This window comes from Myodes glareolus, chromosome 17, assembly GCF_982192425.1.
Source record: "Myodes glareolus chromosome 17, mMyoGla1.1, whole genome shotgun sequence".
Taxonomy (NCBI): Eukaryota; Metazoa; Chordata; class Mammalia; order Rodentia; family Cricetidae; genus Myodes; species Myodes glareolus.
The window spans coordinates 34,945,372-34,967,187 of record NC_142042.1 but is presented as its reverse complement, the minus strand read 5'-3'; the positions used below and the strand labels follow the sequence as shown (position 1 = coordinate 34,967,187).

Here is a 21,816-nt window from a genome sequence, read left to right as displayed (position 1 = left end):
CCCACTGAATTCTTGACTTCTTCCGGATAACCCTTTCTTCTGTCTTTGTTGTTCTTTGGTTTTTTAGTAGGCAGTTGTTAAATAAATAAACCTGTTGAATACATGTGTGGGGGAGCACTTAAAATCAGGGTACACTTCTACTGCTACCCATTAGGTTGTTCTCAGCAGCTCTGTTTGACCGGAGGATGCCCACCTATGAACCAGCCATGCTGGACCTGGACCAAACCTTCCCCAGGCATCTGACATTCAGACCAGATCATCTAGAAACATTAAGCGTATACAAGGAGCTTGTGAAAGTCAGAGTGAGTTGAACCCAGGGCAACAAAGGCAGTTAGGATAAATAAATAATTCTCTTAAAAAGAAAGCTTATTGTCCTTTTATAACATAACAAAGAAGGAGGAAAAAAAAGAAACAGTGTTAGGAGTACCAGAAAACCGCATCCCCTGAGAATATATTTCCCCTTTTCTGCTCTGTTCTCCTAGGGGAGAGTTTTGTATCATTTTTCTTGTAGGTAGGGAACTTAGGGTGAGCTGGACCCAGAAAGATGAATCTCCCACATGGAATGAAGGCTGCGTTTCCTAAAGTGTGAGCACTTAGGGGGAAATAGTTTATCTTGACGATGCTAAATTGGGAAAAGAAGGAAACAGTAGGATTCATATTAAGAGGAAGCTGAAGTAAGTTTTAAGTTGCTATAAACGCAGAGAAATTTCTCAACCTGTAGCTGGAGCTGGGAAGCCTAGTGGCTCAGCAAGCTGACAGATGAGCCGTTTTTTCAAGTCTTTCTTAACCTTTTGTGGAACTCAAGGCGTACGGGCCAAGTTTAGCTTGGCCAACTTAAGTAGAGTTTATCTTTCAAATTCCTTCTGACCTATGTGAAAGTAGGCTTCGCCTGTTAATTCCTGTTTGTTTTTTTTTTTTAATAACTTCTTTTCCCAAAAATAATCTGTTGAAGGTCAAATAATTTTCAAGGCCAGAAGTTTCAAAAGAGGCTGTGCTGCATTCCTGCCTGAGAAATTCTTGTGCACTAATGATTCTCCTGCATTCCTCCGTAACTGGCCACTGGGCCCCGCTTCACTTTCAGTAAATGAGTGCTTAGCCTTCTAGAGACAGTCAAAATCAATGCAAAACGTTTGCTTAACTATATGTTCTGTGGGAGAGATAAAGAAGTTTGCCTGCTTTTTTTTGTACTTGAAAACTATGCAGCATATTTACTTAAAACATAATTACCAGCTAGTTTACCCTGGACACAAGGTGAAGTCCCAGAGTCCCATGCGGTTTGAGCTCCAAGAAATTAGGACTATTACTGCCCTTATTAAGACTAAAAAAGACTGGACTTAGGTTTTGTTTGAACATTTCAGCCTTGTGCTTTTAAACAGCCCGTATCCTCTGTAAACAGAGTTACTCTGAGGAGTTGAAGCTAATTAAAAAAAAAATGTCACTTTTATCTTCTTATCCTAGGTGGTCGGTGTCGCTCAGGCCATCAACAAGAAATCAGGAAATGGTGGGACGTTCACCGAGAAGGATGAGAAGGTACCAGAACCCGCGCTTGGCACAGTGCCAGCTTAGGAAGACACATTCTCTTTATAGCACATGTCTTGAGTTAGGCGTTGCTGAAATGGTTGCTTAAAAAAAAACAACTATGGTTCAGAGTGTGAATCTGTGTGTTTGGGGGAGGGGTGGGGCTGGGATGTGGGAGGGGGTGGGGCTGGGGGGTAGGGCTGGGGTGGGGCTGGGGGTGGAGTGGGGGTGGGGTGGGTTGCTGCTACCATGTGGCTCCTCTGAAAATTAGCAGGTGCTTTTGAATTTGGAAGACATTCAAACAAGACAGTTAATTTTGTTTCTGTGACATAGCAGTGTTGACACCCATGTTAACCCCCATGTTTTAATTGATCTAGATCATAAGAGGCGATTTTTAAAGTCAGTGTAGCATACCTCTGTGCTATTAATGACACCGGCTATCTGATACAAAGGCGTGCTTATTAAATAAATGCTATATCTACTGTTGTAGTCCATTAAAATAAACCTGCCCTTAATAAATACTTAGACTGTATCACATAGGTGTGGCTAAACCATGCCATCTAATGATGCTTTAATCACTAATTTCACTGTGAGCACCTCACTGTATTGCAGTACTATAAGGAGTCTAGATTCATATTTTAAAAGATGTATTTGGGGGCTGGAGAGATGGCTCAGTGGTTAAGAGCACTGGCTGCTCTTCTGGAAGTCCTGAGTTCAATTTCCAGCAACCCCATGGTGGCTCACAACCATCTACAGTGGGATCTGATGCCCTCTTCTGGCATAAAGTTGTACATGCAGATAGAACACATCCATAAAATAAAAAAGGAATTTTTTTTTTTTAAAAAAAGAATGTATTTGAACTAGTATTTGCCACCTTACGTAACACTCAACTTGTTGTGGACAATATTTTCTTAAATATGTGAGTTTTTGTTCACTTCAATAATAAGCTATTTATTTGGTCCCTCATAGACTTGAATCTTAGACTCTACACCAAATCCTGTGTAGAGAAAATTGCAACTTTATGCAAAATTGTCATCTCAATTCCTTTCCTCTTCTTCATATAACATCAGAAGACTGGACCCCTAGTCATCTGCTAGAGGTGCCATTTATCTGGCTGTCAGTTTGCATGAGTTCCTAATTTTAAGCATAGCAAGCCTCTACATTTTGACATTTAACATTTATTTCAACTGCAAGTACTTTTCTGATTCTGGCAATGGTTCTGGACAGTTTATAAGCAGCTCCAATCTGGCTGTTGTTGTCTCCGCTCCAGGACTTCGCTGCCTATTTGGCATTTTGCGGTATTGTTCTTCACAATGCTCAACTCTACGAGACGTCACTGCTGGAGAACAAAAGGAACCAGGTAAATGGGATTTCTGAAGAGAGCCCGAAGCTCGTTTTCAAAGACACTTATGTTTTTATCCAAATCCTGAATGCATCCAATTGAAATTCAATTCATACGATTTGATTTTGTAACTATTTGAGCTGCTTCTTTCTGACAGTCATTTCCTTTTCCATTTTCCGTGTTCAAAAGCTCCATCATTGCTAGTGGCCTTTGAGACACTTAGATGGCCTAAATGTGTGTCATTAAATAAAGCCGAGTTGTTATTCTCAACTGCAGCCATCACTCCATCCCATAGCTTACTCAAGGATCATCCTAGCATCTTTGGTCTTCCTTGCGTCTTTCCCAATCCTACTTCTTGGATCTGCTATCTGTAATTTTTTTCTTATTTGTTACAGAACTTGCTAATATATGTATTGATCTATAATCATGATGATCTTTTCTTAAGTTTTGCTTCTGTTAATTCTAATTTGTAATTACTCTATATACATATCTGTATTACTTTTGCTATCTAACTTTTAGTTTCCTCCTACATTTCTTAATTCCTTCCTTCCTTTCTTGGACTGTTTGCGCTAATGTAATCTCGTGTTCCTGCCCCTCACCCATCCTAACTCTCACACACGTTCTAGGGTTCTTCTTTTCCTAACTTGTCTCAATTATGGATCTCCATATTTCCTGTCACCCTAAACTACCTCTTCTGTGCCTGTACATACAGCACCAGACCACTTGCCTTCAAGCTTCTCTTAGAAAAATTCTGTTTTCTGGATCTCTCACCTTCTTGTTCACGTTAACCCCGTTCTGTTCCGGCGTGTTATCAGTTGAGTGTTTAAGAACAGTACTGATGAGGTAAGCCTTGGGAATCCTCGCACGTATGAAATGCCTGTTTCCCCGCTGCACCGCTCTGGTTGCTGTGATTCTGTGAGCTGGAAAGCTGAGTTTCTCTGATAGGAAGGGCTGCGCTCTGTCTTGTGACTAGCGTTCATGCTCTGCGGCTCGGTTCTTCCCAGATGTTTTGTGTGTATTGTCTATTATAGGGAAACGTACGACCTGTAATGTATTTTTCATGTTATTTGTGTTTTGTGTGCCATGTTTTATATTATATTGGTGTATTATTTTGTATTGCTAAGCTTTTAATGTGTGCCATTGTTTTCATAGGTTAGTTTCACAAGGTCCCTTTGTATTACCATGCCTATATGTCAGGTTAAGACAGGAAATTTAAGAAGACCTGTTTTCTTAAACCTGTCCTGTGTCATCTTTTTCCATTATTTTTTAAATCATGGCCTTCTCCACACTCTGTTTTCTCAGAATTAATGCTATATCTGGGACTATATCTCAATGGCAGGTCACTTGACTACCGTGGGTGAAGCCCTAAGTTCAATCCTAGCACAAAAAGAAAGAAAAAAGGAAAAGTCCAGTGCTAATAAAATATGAGTTATTCAATTATCTTAAACTATAGAATTCTCACATTTTCTTCTCTTATCTCATCTTTCATTTCAGTCCTAACCTTACCAATGCTGCTGCAGCAACACCACCACCCCACCCCCCACTGTATCAACACCCATCCCCCTGTACTGTATCAACACCGTGGTCCCCCTGTCTGTATCAACACCGCGTCCCCATGTACTGTATCAACACCGCCACCCCCCCCACTGTATCAACACCCATCCCCCTGTACTGTATCAACACCGTGGTCCCCATGTACTGTATCAACACCGCCACCCCCCCACTGTATCAACACCCATCCCCCTGTACTGTATCAACACCGTGGTCCCCCTGTCTGTATCAACACCGCGTCCCCATGTACTGTATCAACACCGCCACCCCCCCCACTGTATCAACACCCATCCCCCTGTACTGTATCAACACCGTGGTCCCCATGTACTGTATCAACACCGCCACCCCCGCACTGTATCAACACCCATCCCCCTGTACTGTATCAACACCGTGGTCCCCCTGTCTGTATCAACACCGTGTCCCCATGTACTGTATCAACACCGCCACCCCCCCACTGTATCAACACCCATCCCCCTGTACTATATCAACACCGTGGTCCCCCTGTCTGTATCAACACCGTATCCCCCCCCCCCCAACTGTATCAACACCGTGGTCTCCCTGTCTGTATCAACACCGCGTCCCCATGTACTGTATCAACACCGCCACCCCCTCCCACTGTATCAACACCCATCCCCCTGTACTGTATCAACACTGCATCCCCCCTGTACTGTATCAACACAGTGGTCCCCCTGTCTGTATCAACACTGCAGCCCCCCCCAACTGTATCAATACCGCGTCCCCCTGTACTGTATCAACACCGCCCCCCCTTCCCCCCCTTCCGTACTGTATCATGGACCAAGCTGTTTAGCAGCAGGAGGCTTTGTGGGCCTGCCTCTGATCAGGAAGCATTCTTGTCTCCCCATTTGTCTTTTCCCGCTCTATGCTCCCATAGTTCATTTCTCTTCTCTGATGTCTCCCTCCCTCAGTCGACCTTACTGAATTCCCAACCTCAGTTACCATGGTGCTTCATGCAGTAAATCTTCTGGAGAAAAATTCTCTCTGTCCCTCATACAGATCCTTCGTGAGGTCCTGGAAAGACTTCCATGCCGCCCAGAAGGGAAAGATAATGCTTAGAAAGGCTCAAAGGGAACTTAATTTTTTTTTCCACAAAATATATTTGGATCATATCTTTCCCCTCCTCGACTCTTCCCAAACCCTTCTCATCTCCCTGTTCACCCAGTTTCATGCTCTCTCTCTCTCTCTCTCTCTCTCTCTCTCTCTCTCTCTCTCTCTGTTTTCCTCCCTCCCTCCTCTCTTTTAAAAACAAAAAGCACACACATACCACAAGAAGTTTGTTTTGATTTGACCAGATCTTTCTGGGTACTGGTACTGCCTTGAAGTGTGGTTTTTCTACTTCCCATGTACATTAGATCCATGTTTGTCTCTCTTAAGGTCCTCTTTGTTGTCTAGTTTTTCTAGGGTTGTGAACTGTAGGATGGTTTTTCTTTGTTTTATGTCTAAAAGCCACTTATGAGTGAGTACATATGATAATTGTCTTTCTGAGTCTGGGTAACCTCACTCAATATGATGTTTTCTAGATCCATCCATTTGCCTGCAAATTTTAAGCTGTCATTATTTTTTTCTCCTGTGTAGTACTCCATTGTGTAAATATACCACATTTTCCTTATCCATTCTTCGCTCAAGGGGCATTTAGGTTGTTTCCAGGTTCTGGCTGTGACAAATAATGCTGCTGTGAACTTAGTTAAACACTTGTTGGAATGGTGATACCGTTATTATTTAGGAATGTTTTAGCTGTCCTATTTCATTCTCTCTCTCTCTCTCTCTCTCTCTTTCTTCATGAAACTGAAGATTTTTTCCCCAATTTTTGTGAGGAATTGTTTGGGATCTTGATGGGAATTATAACTGAATCTGTAGTTTGCTTTTGGTAAGATAGCCATTTTCACAGTGTTAATCCTATCAATCCATTAGCATGGGAGATCTCTCCATCCTCTCATGCTTTATGCAATTTCTTCAGTGTTGGAAAGCTTAAATCCCCTGGTAGTAATGCCGCCAATGTAATAATTCAGATTAGAGTAAATTAGTAAATCCAGGTTTAGTCTGAGCAGAGCAAAACAACTCCTGGGTGGCCTTTGGGAAGGCAGGGGAGGAATCACATGGCAAATACGGCTGCCAGGTCTTATATAGCCTGTAAGCATAGTCTTGAGCAGCCCCAGGGAGGGGCTGACTTTCTCAGGGGCATGATTTGGAATGGGAGAAGTGAGACCAGAGGGTGGAATGGAGCCCTTAGCTGGAGAGCCCCAACAAGTGTCTTAAAGTTTTTATTAAAGAAGTCTCTTACTTGTTTCGGGTTATTCCAAGGCATTTGTTTTTGAAGCTTTTGTAAAAGGTGATTGTTTCATTGATTTCTTTATCAGAATGTTTGTCATTTGTATACAGGAAGGCTTCTCATTTTTGTGTGTTAATTTTATGTCCTGCTACTTTGCTGAAGGTGTTTATCAGCTGTAGAAGTCTCCTGGTAGAGTCTTTGGGGGTCTTTTATGCATAAAATCATATGATCTGCAGAGAAGAATACTTTGGCTTCTTCCTTTTCTATTTGTGTCCTCTTGATCTCTTTCAGTTTTCATTTTTGAAAGTCTCTAGCTAAGGCTTCGAGTACCACATTGAATAGGAATAGAGAGAGTGAACTTTGTCTTGTTCCTTGTTTTAATGGAAATGCTGGGAGCTCTCTCTGTTTATGGTAATTTGGCTGTGGGCTCGCTATAAATTTCCTTTCTTATGTTCTGCCCCTTGTATCCCTAGTCTCGTTGAAATAACCATGTTGTGTCTGTCCTTGAGTCCTTTTGTTTTGTGGATGACTTTACTGACTCACATGTGCTGAACTAGTCCTGCATCCTTGGAATAAAGGTCACTTTATTATGATGGATAATCTTTTGACAAGTTCTTGAATTCAATTCGCGAGTATTTTATTGAGAATTTTTGCATCTATGTTCATAAGGGATATCGACTTATAATTTTCTTTTTTGTTTGTTGGGTCTTAATGGTTTTGGTATCATGGAAATAGTGGCTTTGTGAAAAGAATTAAGTAATGTCCCTGCAGTTTGTGTTTTGCAGAATAATTTGAGGAATGTTGGCATTAGTTTGATGGTCTGGTAGAATTCTTCTCTGAACCCATCTGGCTTTGGGCTTTTTCAGTTAGATTTTAAATTACTGCTTCTATTTCATTTAGGATTATGGGTCTCTTTAAATTATTTATTTCCTCTTGATTTGACTTTGGTAGGCCATATATGTTAAGAAATTCATCCATTTCTTTTAGCTTTTTCCAGTTCGGAATACAGGTTTCGATAGTATGCATATTTAGTTTCTATAGTCCTATGATTTCCTTGATGTCAGCCATAATATCCCTGTTTATCTCTAATTTTATTAATTTGGATATATCTCTGTCCTTTGTTTAATTTGGCTAAAGATTTGTGAACCTTGTCCACTTTCTCAAAGAATCAACTCTTTGTTTTATAGATCTTTGTAGTCTTCTGGTTTTTCTAGAGTTTTCAAGTATGATATGAAGTTATTAATGTGAGATTTCTCCCTTTTAAAAAATATAGGCAGTTTGTGCTATGAGCTTGTCTCTTAGACTACTTTTAACCTCTTAATTACCTTTTAACTTTTACCTCTTAACTACCTTTGTTGTGTCCCATAGGTTTGGATATATTACGTTTTCATTTTCATTCAATTCTAGAAAACTTTTAAATCTTTAAATTTAAAAAAGTTTTATATTTCCTTCTTGGTTTCTGTCTCGATCTAGTTTTTGTCCTGCAGTGAGTTATTTGGCTTCCATGAGCTTGTATACTTTCTGCCATGTCTTCTGATGTTGATATTCAGCTTTAATCTTTGGTGGTCAGATAGGATGCAGGACATTGTCTTAGTTACTGTTCTGTCCCTGTGAAGAGACACCAGGACCTTATAAAACTCTTACAAAAGAAAATATTTAATTTGAGGCTTGCTTACCATTTTAGAGGGTTACTCTATTATCATTATGGCAAAGAGCATGGTGGGAGACAGACAGGTGTCTTCAGGACAGTATCTGAGAGCAGTAGTGTACATCCTGTCCTGTCTGTAGGCAGCAGGGAGGGAGGAGAGAAAGAGACTGGGCCTGCCATGGGCTTTTAAAATATCAAAACCCACCCCCAGTGACACACCTTCTCAAACAAGGCCACGTTTCCTCAATAGGGCCATTCCTCCTAATCTTTCCCTAAACAGTTGACCTACTAGGGACTAGACATACAAATGTATGAGTCTATGGAGGCCATTCTCATTCAAATCAAGATGGTGTTATTTTAGGGTTTTTTGTTTTTGTTTTTTTTTTGTATCTTTTGACATTTACTTTGTTTCTAATATTTTACCAAATTTGAAGATAGTTCCATTGACAACTGAGAAGAAAGCATATTTCTTATTATTTGTTTGGAATGTTCTACAGATGTGTTAGGTATATTTGATCTATGATGTTATTTAAATCCAGAGTTTTTGGTTTAGTTTCTGTCTAAATGACCTGTTCATTAGTGCAAGTGGTGTACTCAAGTCACCAGCTATCACTGTGTTAAGGTTAATATCTGATTTTGGTTGTAATTTTGTTTCTTTTATGAACTTGGATGCCTTCATGTTTGGTACATGAAAGTTTAGAAATATAATTTCTTTTTTATTTTTTTTTATTTTTTTATTTTTCTTTTAATGATTTCTGAATGTCCTTCCCTGTCTCTTCTGATTAGTACTGGTTTGAAGTCTATTTTGTAAGATATTAAAATATCTATACCTGTTTGCTTCATGATTCTATTTGCTTGGAAAACCCTTTTCCATCCTCTTATCCTGAGGTGATGTCTGACCTTGGTGGTGACTGTGTTCTTGGTTGCAATAGAAAGATGGGTTTTGTTTTCTAATCCAATCTCTTAATCTGCATCTTTTTATTGAAAAATTAAGATCTTTATTATTAAGAGTTATTAATATAAAGTCATTAATTCCTATTGTTTCGCTGTTTCATTTTTCCTCTTTGGAGAGTTAGCCTTCTCTCCAGACCAAAGCTTTTCTTTTAGAACCTTCTATATAGCTAGTGGACAGACATTGTTCTTAATCATGAAACGTTTTTCTTTCTTCATCAGTTGTGGTTGATAGTTCTGCTGGGTATAGTTGTATGGGCTGCTATCTGTGTCTTTCAGAATGACGTGGTCTTTTCCCTTTCAGGTTTTAGTATCTTTTCTTTGTCCTGCCCATTTAGTGTTTTGATTATTGTGTGACATGGGGAATTTTTTTTTTACCTGCTTCTGTCTAATTGATATTCTTTATGTTTCTTTTGCCTTGATAGGCATCTCTTTCTTAAGATTTTGTGAGCTTTTCTTCTTTGATTTCGTTAAAAATATTTGCTGTGTCTTTGACTTGGGTTTTTCCTCTTCCCTCTATACATACTATGTGTATACTTCTTCCTTTCATAGTGCCCAAGAATTCATGATTCATGGATGTTTTTTTACTTCTTTTTCTTTTTCTTTTTGAGTGAACATTTTCTTTTGATGAGCTGCTCATTTCTTCTACCTTGCCTTCAAGATCTGTTATTTTGTCTTCCATGTCTTTTAATCTGTTGGGGAGGCTTACCTCTGTTGTTATTCTTTGACCTCCTGAAGAATTAGGAACTGATTACACTAGCCTAAGTACCTATACTGACTTTATTAATGGTCTGTGCAGAGTTGCATTAGCTCCATGGCCACAGATTTAATCCCTGAGTGGGAACTTGCTCATAAACAACCTTTGACCCATTGTATCATTATTCTACACACGACTACATTGTAAACAGTCACCTTTTCTCGTCTAGGTATTGCTTGACCTTGCTAGCTTAATTTTTGAAGAGCAGCAGTCATTAGAAGTGATTCTGAAGAAGATAGCTGCCACCATTATCTCCTTCATGCAGGTGCAGAAGTGCACCATATTCATCGTGGATGAAGACTGCTCTGTGAGTACTGAGGACAACTGGTTGGTTTTGCAAGATGGAGACATTCTCGAAAGCACTTTCTGCTTTTCAAACCCAATTTTTGCCTTAGAATTTACCCCCGCTCCAACTGTATATGAGTATTTATGCAAAACCAATACAAGGGTGAAGTGTGTTTGAAGTGGAGTGGTAAGCGTGGCAGGAGCCTTCAGTGCCCTGCCACTGACCATGGATGTCTGTGCTGCTCCTGCCAGTGGCTGCTCTGTCTCAGTGGGGGAAACACCTTGTTATTGCAGTGTGCCAACTGAGCCATCAAGAACGATGGTGCCCTGCTACCTAAAACAGGTAGACTCCCATTCTGAGTATGTTGAGTATAAAATTTTCTTACTTGCCAGAAATTATTTAGAAGCCAGACAGTCTAGATGGGTGAAATTAAAGGTATTTGTAAGTCCTACATCACTTTCCAACAACAGGAAATGACTCACTGTCTAATTCACAGATTTCAGGCCAGTGATCTATATTGTTAGGAAGCTTTTCCCAGTGAGAGAGCTGGAGCTCCCCCCATAGGGATGGTTCTCTGTACTTGAATGCTGTGCGGAGTTTCTGCCTCATGCTTGCCCGAGAGTCAGAACACAAGCCTGCCCCAGTTTTCCTTCTGCAGACTTTACCCTCCTCACTGTGTGAACCAGTGGAATATTCCTTATGGTGGGAGTTGTGCTTCCTAGAGGCTAAGGTTACTAGGAAAGATGAATACTACTGTCACTTGTTCAGTTACAATTCATTTATGAAAGTTGACATTGCTGGCAGAAGTAGAATAATAAAAGACATTCAGTCATTTGAAAATTTTATTTGGCTTAGATATTAAGATAATTCATTATCCTCTTAATTATTATACGTTAAATATATAAACGTATAATAAAATGGATACAATGTAAAAATGGATACGTTGATTAGAATAAAGTTCTTATTAATAGTTTACCAAATAAAAATTCACTATACCAACAAGAATCAGTATTTTCATGGAGAGCTACTATTTTATATTTCTATTCAGTTATGATTTAATATAAAATGTTTACAAAATAGTTGTTAGCTTTTTAAAGTTCAGGTCAGAATTTATTAATTTGATATGCCAACTTCTCATTTTCCTTCTCTGGCCCACTCTTTAGCTTTTAATTTTTAAACGTTTTCTGTGGAAACAATCCTTTATTTTCAAACTTAAATCTCACTTTACTAGCAGGCAATGAAGTTTTTAATAGATAACAAGCTGGTTTAGGTCAATGTGACTCTCAGCTCAATTTCTCTTCATTTATTTGTAAGTGCATCATTGAGCAATATGAATTTTATTTTGGATATCATGTAAAGCTAATTCCTAATACTACTAAGTCTTCATAATTATTCTATTGCTCTTGTAAAATATTTCCAAATGATATAGCTCTTTAGGAAAGACTTCTTCAGGCTGGGGAAATAGCTGAGCCAGCAAAGCTCTTTCCTTGAGACCTTAATGACCTGAATTAGGTATAGAAGCCCCAGAGCAATTCCAACATGTTGGTGCAAACCTGTTATTCCAGTGCTGGGGAGGCAGAGGCAGGTTGATCCTTAGAGATCGTCTATCAGTCAGCCAGTCAGCCCAGCAGGTGAACTCCAGGTTAAAGGAGATTGACAACATTCCTGAAAATGACACCAGAGGATGTCTTCTGGCCTCCACACATTCTCTCTTTCTCTCACACATACATGCACACACACACACACACACACACACACACACACACACACACACACACATATACACACATATACACACATGAGTACACATGAATATGAACACATGCACGTGAACACACAAACTGGCATATGCATACACTCATAAACACATAGGCACATGAATGCACACATACACACACTCATAACCACATACACAATCACACACATGCACACTCACACCATGCACACATACACTCACATACTCATGAACATACGAGCACATCAACACACACACTTGCACGTGCATGCTCATGAACACACATGCACATGAACACACGCACATACACAAGCATATCCATAAAGAAAATGCAGCAATAGTGTATACTCAAAAGGCAGCAGCGGTGTGTACTCAAAAAGCTCTCTACAAGTCAAATGAGAATGCTATGAGCCTTTAGTAACAGAAGGCATCTGTGAGAATGTTGTGTGTTTGTGCTTGGATCCAGTTAGTCAGGAATATGGGAACTGTGTTCAACCAAGTGGCGTCATCAGTGTCGCAGAGCAGATGTGTGTGGGGTGGCCGCTTCCATTGCCTCGGCAAACGTCTCAACCTATGCTGTCCTTCTGTTTCCAGGACTCTTTCTCTAGCGTGTTCCACATGGAGTGTGAGGAGTTAGGAAAATCGTCTGATGCTTTAACAAGGTAAAATGGCTTCTCTGTTTGTCTCTACCACCGGATATTGTGCTGTTAAATGATCGACTTGTTACTCGTTTAAGGCGTATAAGGGATGGGCTGTTTTCCCTGGGAAGATAATCTGGTTTCTCAGAATGCTTCTTTTGGAGTTACTATGCAAGAGTTTTCCACTATATATACTGAAGAATTTATTTCTTATAGCAAACAATACTTTAATTAGTACAAGTCTATTGTTTTGTTCTAGTCTATGTTTTTATGAACTCATTCAGTGAACATCCACAAGTATTGTTCTTCAATTACATTTTTGTTGGCATATATGGAAATACCATAGCTTCCTGGCAACCTTTTTCTATAAATCTATTTTGAGTTGAAATCAGCCATGAGAATTTACCTAGTAACAGGCAGAGGTGGATGGTCCTCCTCTTAGCAATCTCTGTTACGTCCCTGGCTGGATCAAACCAGATCTACGCAGTCAGTTATTTTCTGTAGTGTTTAAATGCGTGCTCACTATTCTGTTAATTACTCTTATTGTGCTCTTACTGCATTTGTGATGGGGGATGCAGGTGCGGTTATTTCAGTCTAGCAAGTGCTTTCTGGAAGAGCTTGAAGTGGATTTAGGGAAAACTACTAACTGTTCTCACTCATATTACTTTTCATCCACACCTAAAAAACTATATTGTTCTCTTAAGTGCTAGGGTATCCTGGAGAAAAGAAATTCACCAAGACAAGGTGCCAGAAATTCTTAGGCATTTATTATACTTACCATTTCTTAAAAGCTATAGATATAATTTGATTTTGTGAGACTGTAGCTACTTCGTTGCTTTTGTTACTATATATAAATATGAGCAAGCGTGCATTTGTTATTACATATAACTAACTGCCTTTATCTCCATAGGACAAAAATGAATCATGTGATGCTTGTTAAAAAAGAAAAAAAGTCATCTAAGCTTACCTTTTTGTACTTCTGCCATAGCATGTATCCGTATAATTAAATTTTTATATTGACATTTTAATTTTTATTGCAAATTCTTCTAATATTTAGTGCTAGCTGGACAAACCTAGTGTCTTGTGTAATAGTGACCTCTGCTGGTAAATACACATTTTTCAAGCAGCAAAAGCTAAGATTAATGTTTTTTTTTTTTGATAAGTCCTCTGTAAAATATTTTACCATTTATAATTATGTACTATCTAAGTCATTTATGAAGTATTTTATAAGGAATGCTAGTGTGATTATTTTAAAAGACGTAAATTCTAACTGATTTTTAAATTAGTATTATGGTAATGGAAACCATTCATTATCAATAGTTTATGTCAGCCTGTCGTTTAGCCTTTATTCTGATGGTGCAGTGAAAGACTGGCTAAAAATATTTAAAATGACTGGGAGGTGGTGACGCACGCCTTTAATCCCAGAGGCAGGCGGCCAGCCTAGTCTACAAGAGCTAGTTCCAGGACAGGCACCAAAGCTACAGAGAAACCATGTCTCAAAGAAACAAAAACAAACAAAAAACAAAAAAGCACATAAAAACATGAAAAAAAACTTATTTAAAATGATTTTTAATTAAAATTAGATATCTGGCTTAACTTTATGAAAAATGAACTCTAAAAGATGTTTAATAACTTAAGCGTTAAGTTGATATTGATACCTGCTGTTTATTAGTCAATTGTTTTGCTTCTAGCATTGTTTACTTATGGTACAGTGATTTGGTACTCTCTACTTCTCAGTATTAAACACTTCAGTAGTTCAGAACTCATCCATGAGATGAAGTGCCATACACTTTATGTTAATAGTTTAAATCAATCATTTTCATTTCAAGCTCTTACCTATTGATTCAAAATGATGGGTCTTGAGGCTAAGGATGCGACTCAGTTGATAAAGTGCTAGCCAAGCATGCACAAAGCCCCGGGCTTGTCGGACCACACTCCATAAGCCAGGTGTGGTTGCACACAAGCAATTTTTAGCACTCCAGAGATGGAGCTGGTAAGGTGGTAGGATTGTACAGTCACCCTTAGCTCCACAGAGAGTTCAGAGCCAACATGGACTAGAGACCCTGTCTAAAAAAATAGTGGGTAAAAATTCATGGCTGCTTTAGATTATCCTACTTTATATGTTTAAGGAATATATAGATCACAGCTTTGAAATGTTAGATATCAAAATATAAACAACTGTTCTGGTGAACCCTGTCTGTCATCATCAGAATTTTCACATTAGTGGGGGTGAAGTTAGTCGGTTCTTGGGAACTGGCTTATTACTCCAGAGTCCAGAAGTGGGGTACATTTCCAAACGGTGGGCGGTTTTCTTTCTGTGCCGTGATACAGAGTTCATGCTGGGGTTTGTGTTAACCCTTTATTTTAAGTAGATGTTTTAGTCCTATCATTCCATTCAGGTGATTTTAATGTTTTTAAAAATAAATGTGCCTTTTAATTATGTAATGAGAAACTCATAGAGTTGCTCCTTCAAATTCATCTTGGAATATACTATATATATATTATATATATATATACATGTGTATACATGTATATATTAACTAGTACTTGCTATTGATTGCTAAATTTGAAAATACAAATATAGTTCAATTGAAGAAAATCTCTAATGCCGAAGTAACTGGTCATCCAGTGGCGGAATGTAGAATATAGTGTAGAACATAGGGTGTCTTTAGTGTTAGGTTTTGCTGTTTACTAACTATTGTGCAAGTTATTCAACCCCTGGTGACTTAGCATCTTCCTCTGTAATGATAGAATTGTAGGAAGGCTCCAAAGAGCCTAATGCACGTAAAATTTCTTCAGAAACCTTCCAAGTAGCCTCTGCAACCACTGTCCTGGGCATGGTTTTGGTTTACATCAACCTGCACCGTGGACTTCTGAAATTCAGAAAGGCTTGTCTTCCTCAAATTTCCCTGCCCCTGCTTTCTCAGCAATTTTCTGTCATGTAGCTCTGTTAATATCTACTATGCAAATGTTTAAATGTAGGACTTGGCCAGGCCCTTCCAAACGGAGAGGCCAAGACCTTTTTAAATATGTGGGGTTTACTAGGGAGCACACTCTGGGAAAATCAAAGGGAGAATGATATGGGGGGGAGGCTGGTGCAGTGCCACCAGGCCAGCATGACTGTCTTAGCCAGGCTGTGGTCTGCGGAACGGGGGAAAGAACAAAGGAAGGCTGTGTGCTCATGTGTTAGCTGTGAAGTCTAAGGAAAGCCTCGCCAGGCTGTTGGGGAGCCCACTAGCTCAAGTTTCTTGGCTGTAGAAGGATGGATCTCAGAAGAATCGTCTTGATTTCATGACCTGGTGGGCTCGGCCTTGAAACAGCCCTAGGAGGATTGACCTCGAAAGTGGACTCTAGGGCTCAGGAACTGAGATGTCAGTTGCACGCTCTTCCTACAGCTTAATCTCTAAGGCATTTCTTAAGGCCACCACGATATTGTTATATAAGGGATGACGTCCGTATTCATTGCATTACACTTTGAAAGCTTTCACTATCTATTCTATCTGGCCAAACATTTTTGGCCAGAAACACACACTTTATTATTATTATTTTTCCAGAACATTTATTTTTTACTAAGATTTTCCCAGAGGACATAACTAACCTTATCGCCACCCCTACCCCCCACGAAGGGCTAGGGCACTCGCTGCTGTAACGCAGATCTGAATGGTTTCAACCTCAACTGTTAAAGAACATTTTCTGCCTGAAATCATAAAAATGTGTAAGTAAAAGAGAAAGAAAGAGAATAAAGGGACCAAACAAGACAGTTTAGACCTGCCAGACTGTCGGTAAAAGCCAGGAACTGACAGACGACATGTGAGGGAGGGGCTGTTGGGGTTCATTCTCTTCAGGTGTTCCTCATTTTACAAACACCTTCCACGCATTCATTCACAGGCACGTAGCATAAATCTTGCCTTCTGGTGGGCTGTACCAGCAAAATGGCATGAGACATCGGGTCAAGCACTTGGCTACAGCTGCTGCTACCCTGCCATCTCTGCACACGAGCTCAGCCATTCACATTTTTCTTGATAATCTGCAGCTATTTAAGATTTCTTAAACACAGGTAGAATTTGCACATCTCAGCATTGTGTTTTATATTGTTCTTCTTTATTTTTCTACCCCACCGTTCTTTCCTTATTTCTTTTTCCCTTCTTAAAGCCTGGCTAGCTTCGTAAGCGCTTCTGTAATGCCATTTCTTTCTGTAAACGGATCCGTTCGGATACTATCTCCCCATCTTCTCCACACAGTGTGTTTGCCCTGTTACCAGCCGTATTTAGGAAAGTTAGCTTTAGCTGTGAATCATGAACCTGCAAAATTCAAAAAGCTTAAGCAAGAATTCAAAATGGTGTCCACGATATGTACATTGGAAGTTGTACCAATGATCTCAACAGTATGGCCACCTAAATAAGACTTGCATAGTGACACCAGTTGACAGCCAGGATGGGTGGGGAAAATCTCACAAGGTCCCACCCCTAGGTGAAGAACTACAGGCAATTAATGGTTGCTAGTAAAGGGAGACTCTCTCTTCTCCAGGGATAAGCCCCTGATGGGCTATGCAACTCCAAGTGGTCAGCTCTAATATACACGTAGGAGCAGCACTACATGGACTTAGCAGGTTGTATTTGTATACACATATGTATATATGTAGCAACAATAATTAAAGAAGACATCATGGGTTTGAGAGTAGGTGTGGGGGGGGGGACACACAGGAGGAGTTAGACAGGAAAGAAGAGGGTAGAAGTGATGAGACTACAGTACCCATGTAGGAAATTCTCAGCAAATTAAAAAGTATACATTTAAAAAGAATGTATTCTCATTACTTTCTCCCGGCTATGCTCAGAGATAGGCAGTTCGAGGCTGACGTTGTACATTGTCCAAATGGCCGAAGATCTCAGCTGCCTTCTGCCTCACACACCTTGGTTGTGTTCTGTCCATTCAGCAGCAAAGATGGAGCCCTACCTATCACACCCAAGTCTTAAATAGGGGGGGACTAAGGGGACAAAGCATGTTTGTCAGTATTCTAGAAGTTGTCCCATCTGTCATCCTGTTGACTGGGACTTATTCCTGCGGTAGCGCTAACTCTCTAGGTTGCAGAGTAATACAGTTTTATCTACATTGGGTGCTGTCCAAGAGGATATGCGGCTAAGACTCCATCGTTCCGTCCCAGCTTCCTGCTGGAGCCTAAGTTCCTGACGACGGTGACTGACCTGTGTAGTTTGTTTTGCTCCCACACAGAGTGGAGAATGCCTCCCAGGGAACAGGTGTTCCGGCTGTATTTATTGAGCGCAGGAAGCAATTTATCAACATCTTTACGAAGTAGGAAATTACCACGGTGTTATGTAATTTTAGGAGAACACGTGCCTCTGCATCAGGTATTTCTGAGTTATGGCTCCTGCAAGTTTCTTAGGTATTTTGGGTTTCTTCTGACTTTTGTCATCAACATAATGGCGATGACAATGGGAAGAAAGTATAGTTGCTATTACTGTTTCTGTTGTTAGGCTATGGGAGTCTTATACGAAGCCATCTTTTTCTGGTGTTCTGTTTTCTTCTGATAGCCACCTCTTCTTTTTTTTCCTCTTTTTTTTATGGTTTCTCGTTTTCGTTTCCCTAGGCTATTGTTTGCAAAAATACCTGTAGTTTTAAGTTTTTTTATTTTTAATTAGCCTCAAATCTACATTTACAATCTTTCTTTGACTGTCATACAACTAGCATATGAAATCAGACCCAGGAGGGCAGGCAGTAAGCCTGCCTTCAAGGTCAAGCTGGAAGCTCATCTTGGTCATCTTTTCCTTTGCTACATTCGTAATTTTCTTTTCATTCTTTTTCACTTATCCATAATACTTTGGAGTGCGTAGCGCTCTAATTGACCATGTTACAATTAAGTTAGACTACATAAGACAGAAAGAAAATACTGAAATATCTGAGTCGTCGTGGAATGTCATATGACATCACTGTTCCAAGATACAGCCTGGCTATAAAGGGCAGTAGACAGGCACTGTATTAGAACTTTGAAAACTTAGAACCAGAAAAGTTCTTTTCCCAAGACATGTATTTCTTTTTTCCTAATTATAATTGTTCTTTATTCTTCATAATTTCTTACATATATACAGTGAAATATGATCCTACGTCCTTTCCGCCCTCCAGTTCCTCCATATGTCCCCAAAATGTCCTCCTGATTTCATGCTGTCTTTGATAACTCACGGAGTCCAATTCGTGTCACCCATATGTGCACCAGTGTAAGGCCATTGACATGGGAAGCCTGCCAGGAGGAGCACCACCCGAGAGTAACGGTTCTCTCTCCCACCAACTGTCAACTGCCTACAGCTCTCAGTAAGGAGCGGGCCTGGAGAGCACCTCCTCGTGCTATGCCCGAATCTCGGCTGGCTGGGTTTTGTGCAGTTTTTGCATGGGTAACCACAGCCGCTAGGAGACAAGGATTATAGTAGCTCTGTGATGTCCAGACAGCATTTCCCTGCACCCTTGCCCACCTTCCAGCTCTTCCTACCTCCTCTTCCAGGACGTTGCCTGAGCCTTGGTGGGGAGGGGTGAGTGATAAAGATGTCCCACAGGGGCAGAGCAATCAGCCTCTTCCTCTTAGCATTTGGACTAATTATACGTTGATTGCTGTTGTTGTAATCAGGGTTTCTGTTTCTGTGAGCACACCGTAACCAATAGAAAGGTCTTCTGGAACTTCAGAGCCCAACTCCAGAAGACACATCTCTTCCAACAATGCCACACCTCCTAATCCAGTGGTTTTCAACCTTTCTAATGCTGTGACCCTTTAATACAGTATAATATAATACAGAATAATTGCTAAAGTAATAGCAATTGTTCATTACAATTTCCTAACTGTGATTTTGCTACAGTTATAAATCCTAACATAAATATCTGATATGTAACTCCCATGAAGGGGTCATTGGGTCACCACCCAAGGGGTCACAACTCACAGGTTTAGAACCACAACCAGTTGACCAAGTATTCAAACTCATGAACCTATTTGGATTAGTCTCATTCAAAACACCGCAGTGCTTGCTGCATTAAAACACCTCCGGTGAAGACCCAGAGCAGCCTAGGTCTATGGGCGGAAACATAAATATTTAAGGGGCAATTTGGCAGCCTGATCATTTAAGAAAACAAAGGCAGAGGGCTGGAGGGATGGCTCCGAGATTAAGGGCACTGACTGCTCTTCCAAAGTACACAGGTTCAATCCTCAGCACCCACGTGACAGCTCACAACTGTCTGTAACTCCAGTTCCAAGGGATCTGATGCTCTCAAACAGGCGCACAAGCAGGCAGAACACCAATGCACATAAAATAAAAATAAATTTAAAAAAAGAAAAAAGAAAACAACAATAGTAATTTCTTCCCTAGGGTCAAATGCCTTCCTCACTGTGGACTTCTGACCTGAATTTCAGTACTAGGCATGAAAACCCCTCCCGTGGAGCTGGCCTCAGATTCAGTCAGAAATCAAGTAGTTACCCCCATGATAGTCCTTCGTCTGTTGCGCCATGGGGGTGTATTGCCTGAAGTTCTGTGCCGCAGCACGTGAGAGTCCGGCACTTGGCAGACCCAGATGTCTTCTGTTCCCCAGCAGCCTGCACAGCACCTTCTGACACTGCAACTAGCCAGCAGGGAGTCCTGCTTAGTCTCAGGTTGATTCTTCTCTATTTTGAAGGCAAAGTATATGGTGTCTTCAGCCGTGAGGTTTTACTATGTAGTTATGATGGCTTGTTTTGGAGACCTCTGGGGTCTTCCTGGCCAATAACTCTTACTTTTTTGAGATTGATATTTTATTTTAACATCTTATAATTTCTTTTATTTTTGAATTTTAATATAATTACATCATGTTTCTCTTCGCTTCCCTTCCTCTGAGCCTTCTCACGTCACCTCCTCCATCTCTTTTAAATTCACGGCCTCTATTTTTGTTGTTGTGTTCATGTGTGTGCATCCTCTGTGTGTGTGTGTGTGTGTGCTACTAAATACCGAAACACAACCTGCATAGTCTGTGTCATGTTATTTGAATGTAAATTTTTCAAGGCTGACCATTTGGGATTGGATAGCCAGTTTGTGTGTTCTTCCCTGGGGAACAGATTGATTGAGACATCATGAACTTCCTCCATCCACATTAGTATGTCTATTGGTGTCAGCCTTGTTCAGCCATGTTGAGGCAGTCACGTTGGTGAGACTTTATGGGCTGACATTTCCTAGAGACACAGTCTCCAGCACTGGCTCCCGCTCCCCTGGCTCTTAGAATCTTTCCACCCATCTTCCACAGTGATTCCCCAAGCCTTAGGTGCCGAAGTTGTGTTATAGATGGATCAGTCAGAACTGGGCTCCACAACCCTGCAATTGGATTGGTTGTAGTTTTTCTGTAATGGTCTCCATCTGCTGCAAAAAGATTTTTGAGGAGTGAGAACAACATTCGTCTATGGCCTGAGGACAAATATTGAGAATGTAGTTAAAAATTATGCTGATTTCCAAGAGCAGAGACTGCAGGTGTTCCTCCAAGATCCGTGATGTTACTAACCTTGCATTGTTGGCTTGGTTTCCAGTACCAGGCACGAGTTCCCTCTTGTTGAGTGAATCTTAAGTCCACTTAGAGAGCTGTTGAGTACCGCTAAGGTATTCGTGCAACTACTGTACCTTTCGGTGTTGTGCCCAAATCTGTGAAGTCTCCACAAAAGCCAACAAGGAGACCGAGTACTGTATGTAAAAGCAAAGAACCTTTATTTTAATCAAGTTTGCAAACTCGGCCTCTCCTCATGTCCAATGTATTGGAATAATCAGAGAGCCCTGAGTTCAATTAGAATTGGGTTTTTATAGTAGTAAAGGTGTGTGGGGGGGTGAGGAGTTTCTGAGGTTCAGGACCCCTGATTGGCTGACATTTGTCTAGGGGTGTCCTGGTGAATGTATGCTGGCAGGTAATCCTGTCTACAGCACTTGGAATGCCAGGCATCTCTTTTGAATGGTCTGTTCTTGGGAGGTGTTCAGGTCCTGCAACCAGGTATTGCCTCAGGGTAAACTACTGAGACTCAGGCCTCTTATTAAATTTATGGAGGGCTGAGTGTTGTAATGAGGAGCAGCAGGTTGTGCCCCGCCGCCCAACTGGC

At 40.5% G+C, this 21,816-nt stretch overlaps 1 protein-coding gene across 2 annotated transcripts in view; it reads left to right on the top strand.

Moving 5' to 3' along the window:
- Nucleotides 1-21,816, top strand: part of Pde5a (phosphodiesterase 5A) — a 137,870-nt gene that overhangs the window by 41,166 nt on the left and 74,888 nt on the right. For both annotated transcript variants that reach the window (XM_087897608.1, XM_087897609.1), the window contains exons 4-7: nucleotides 1,459-1,530; nucleotides 2,789-2,878; nucleotides 10,224-10,361; nucleotides 12,670-12,737. In XM_087897608.1, coding sequence (XP_087753734.1) covers nucleotides 1,459-1,530; nucleotides 2,789-2,878; nucleotides 10,224-10,361; nucleotides 12,670-12,737 — 368 coding nt within the window. The remainder of the gene's footprint in view (nucleotides 1-1,458; nucleotides 1,531-2,788; nucleotides 2,879-10,223; nucleotides 10,362-12,669; nucleotides 12,738-21,816) is intronic.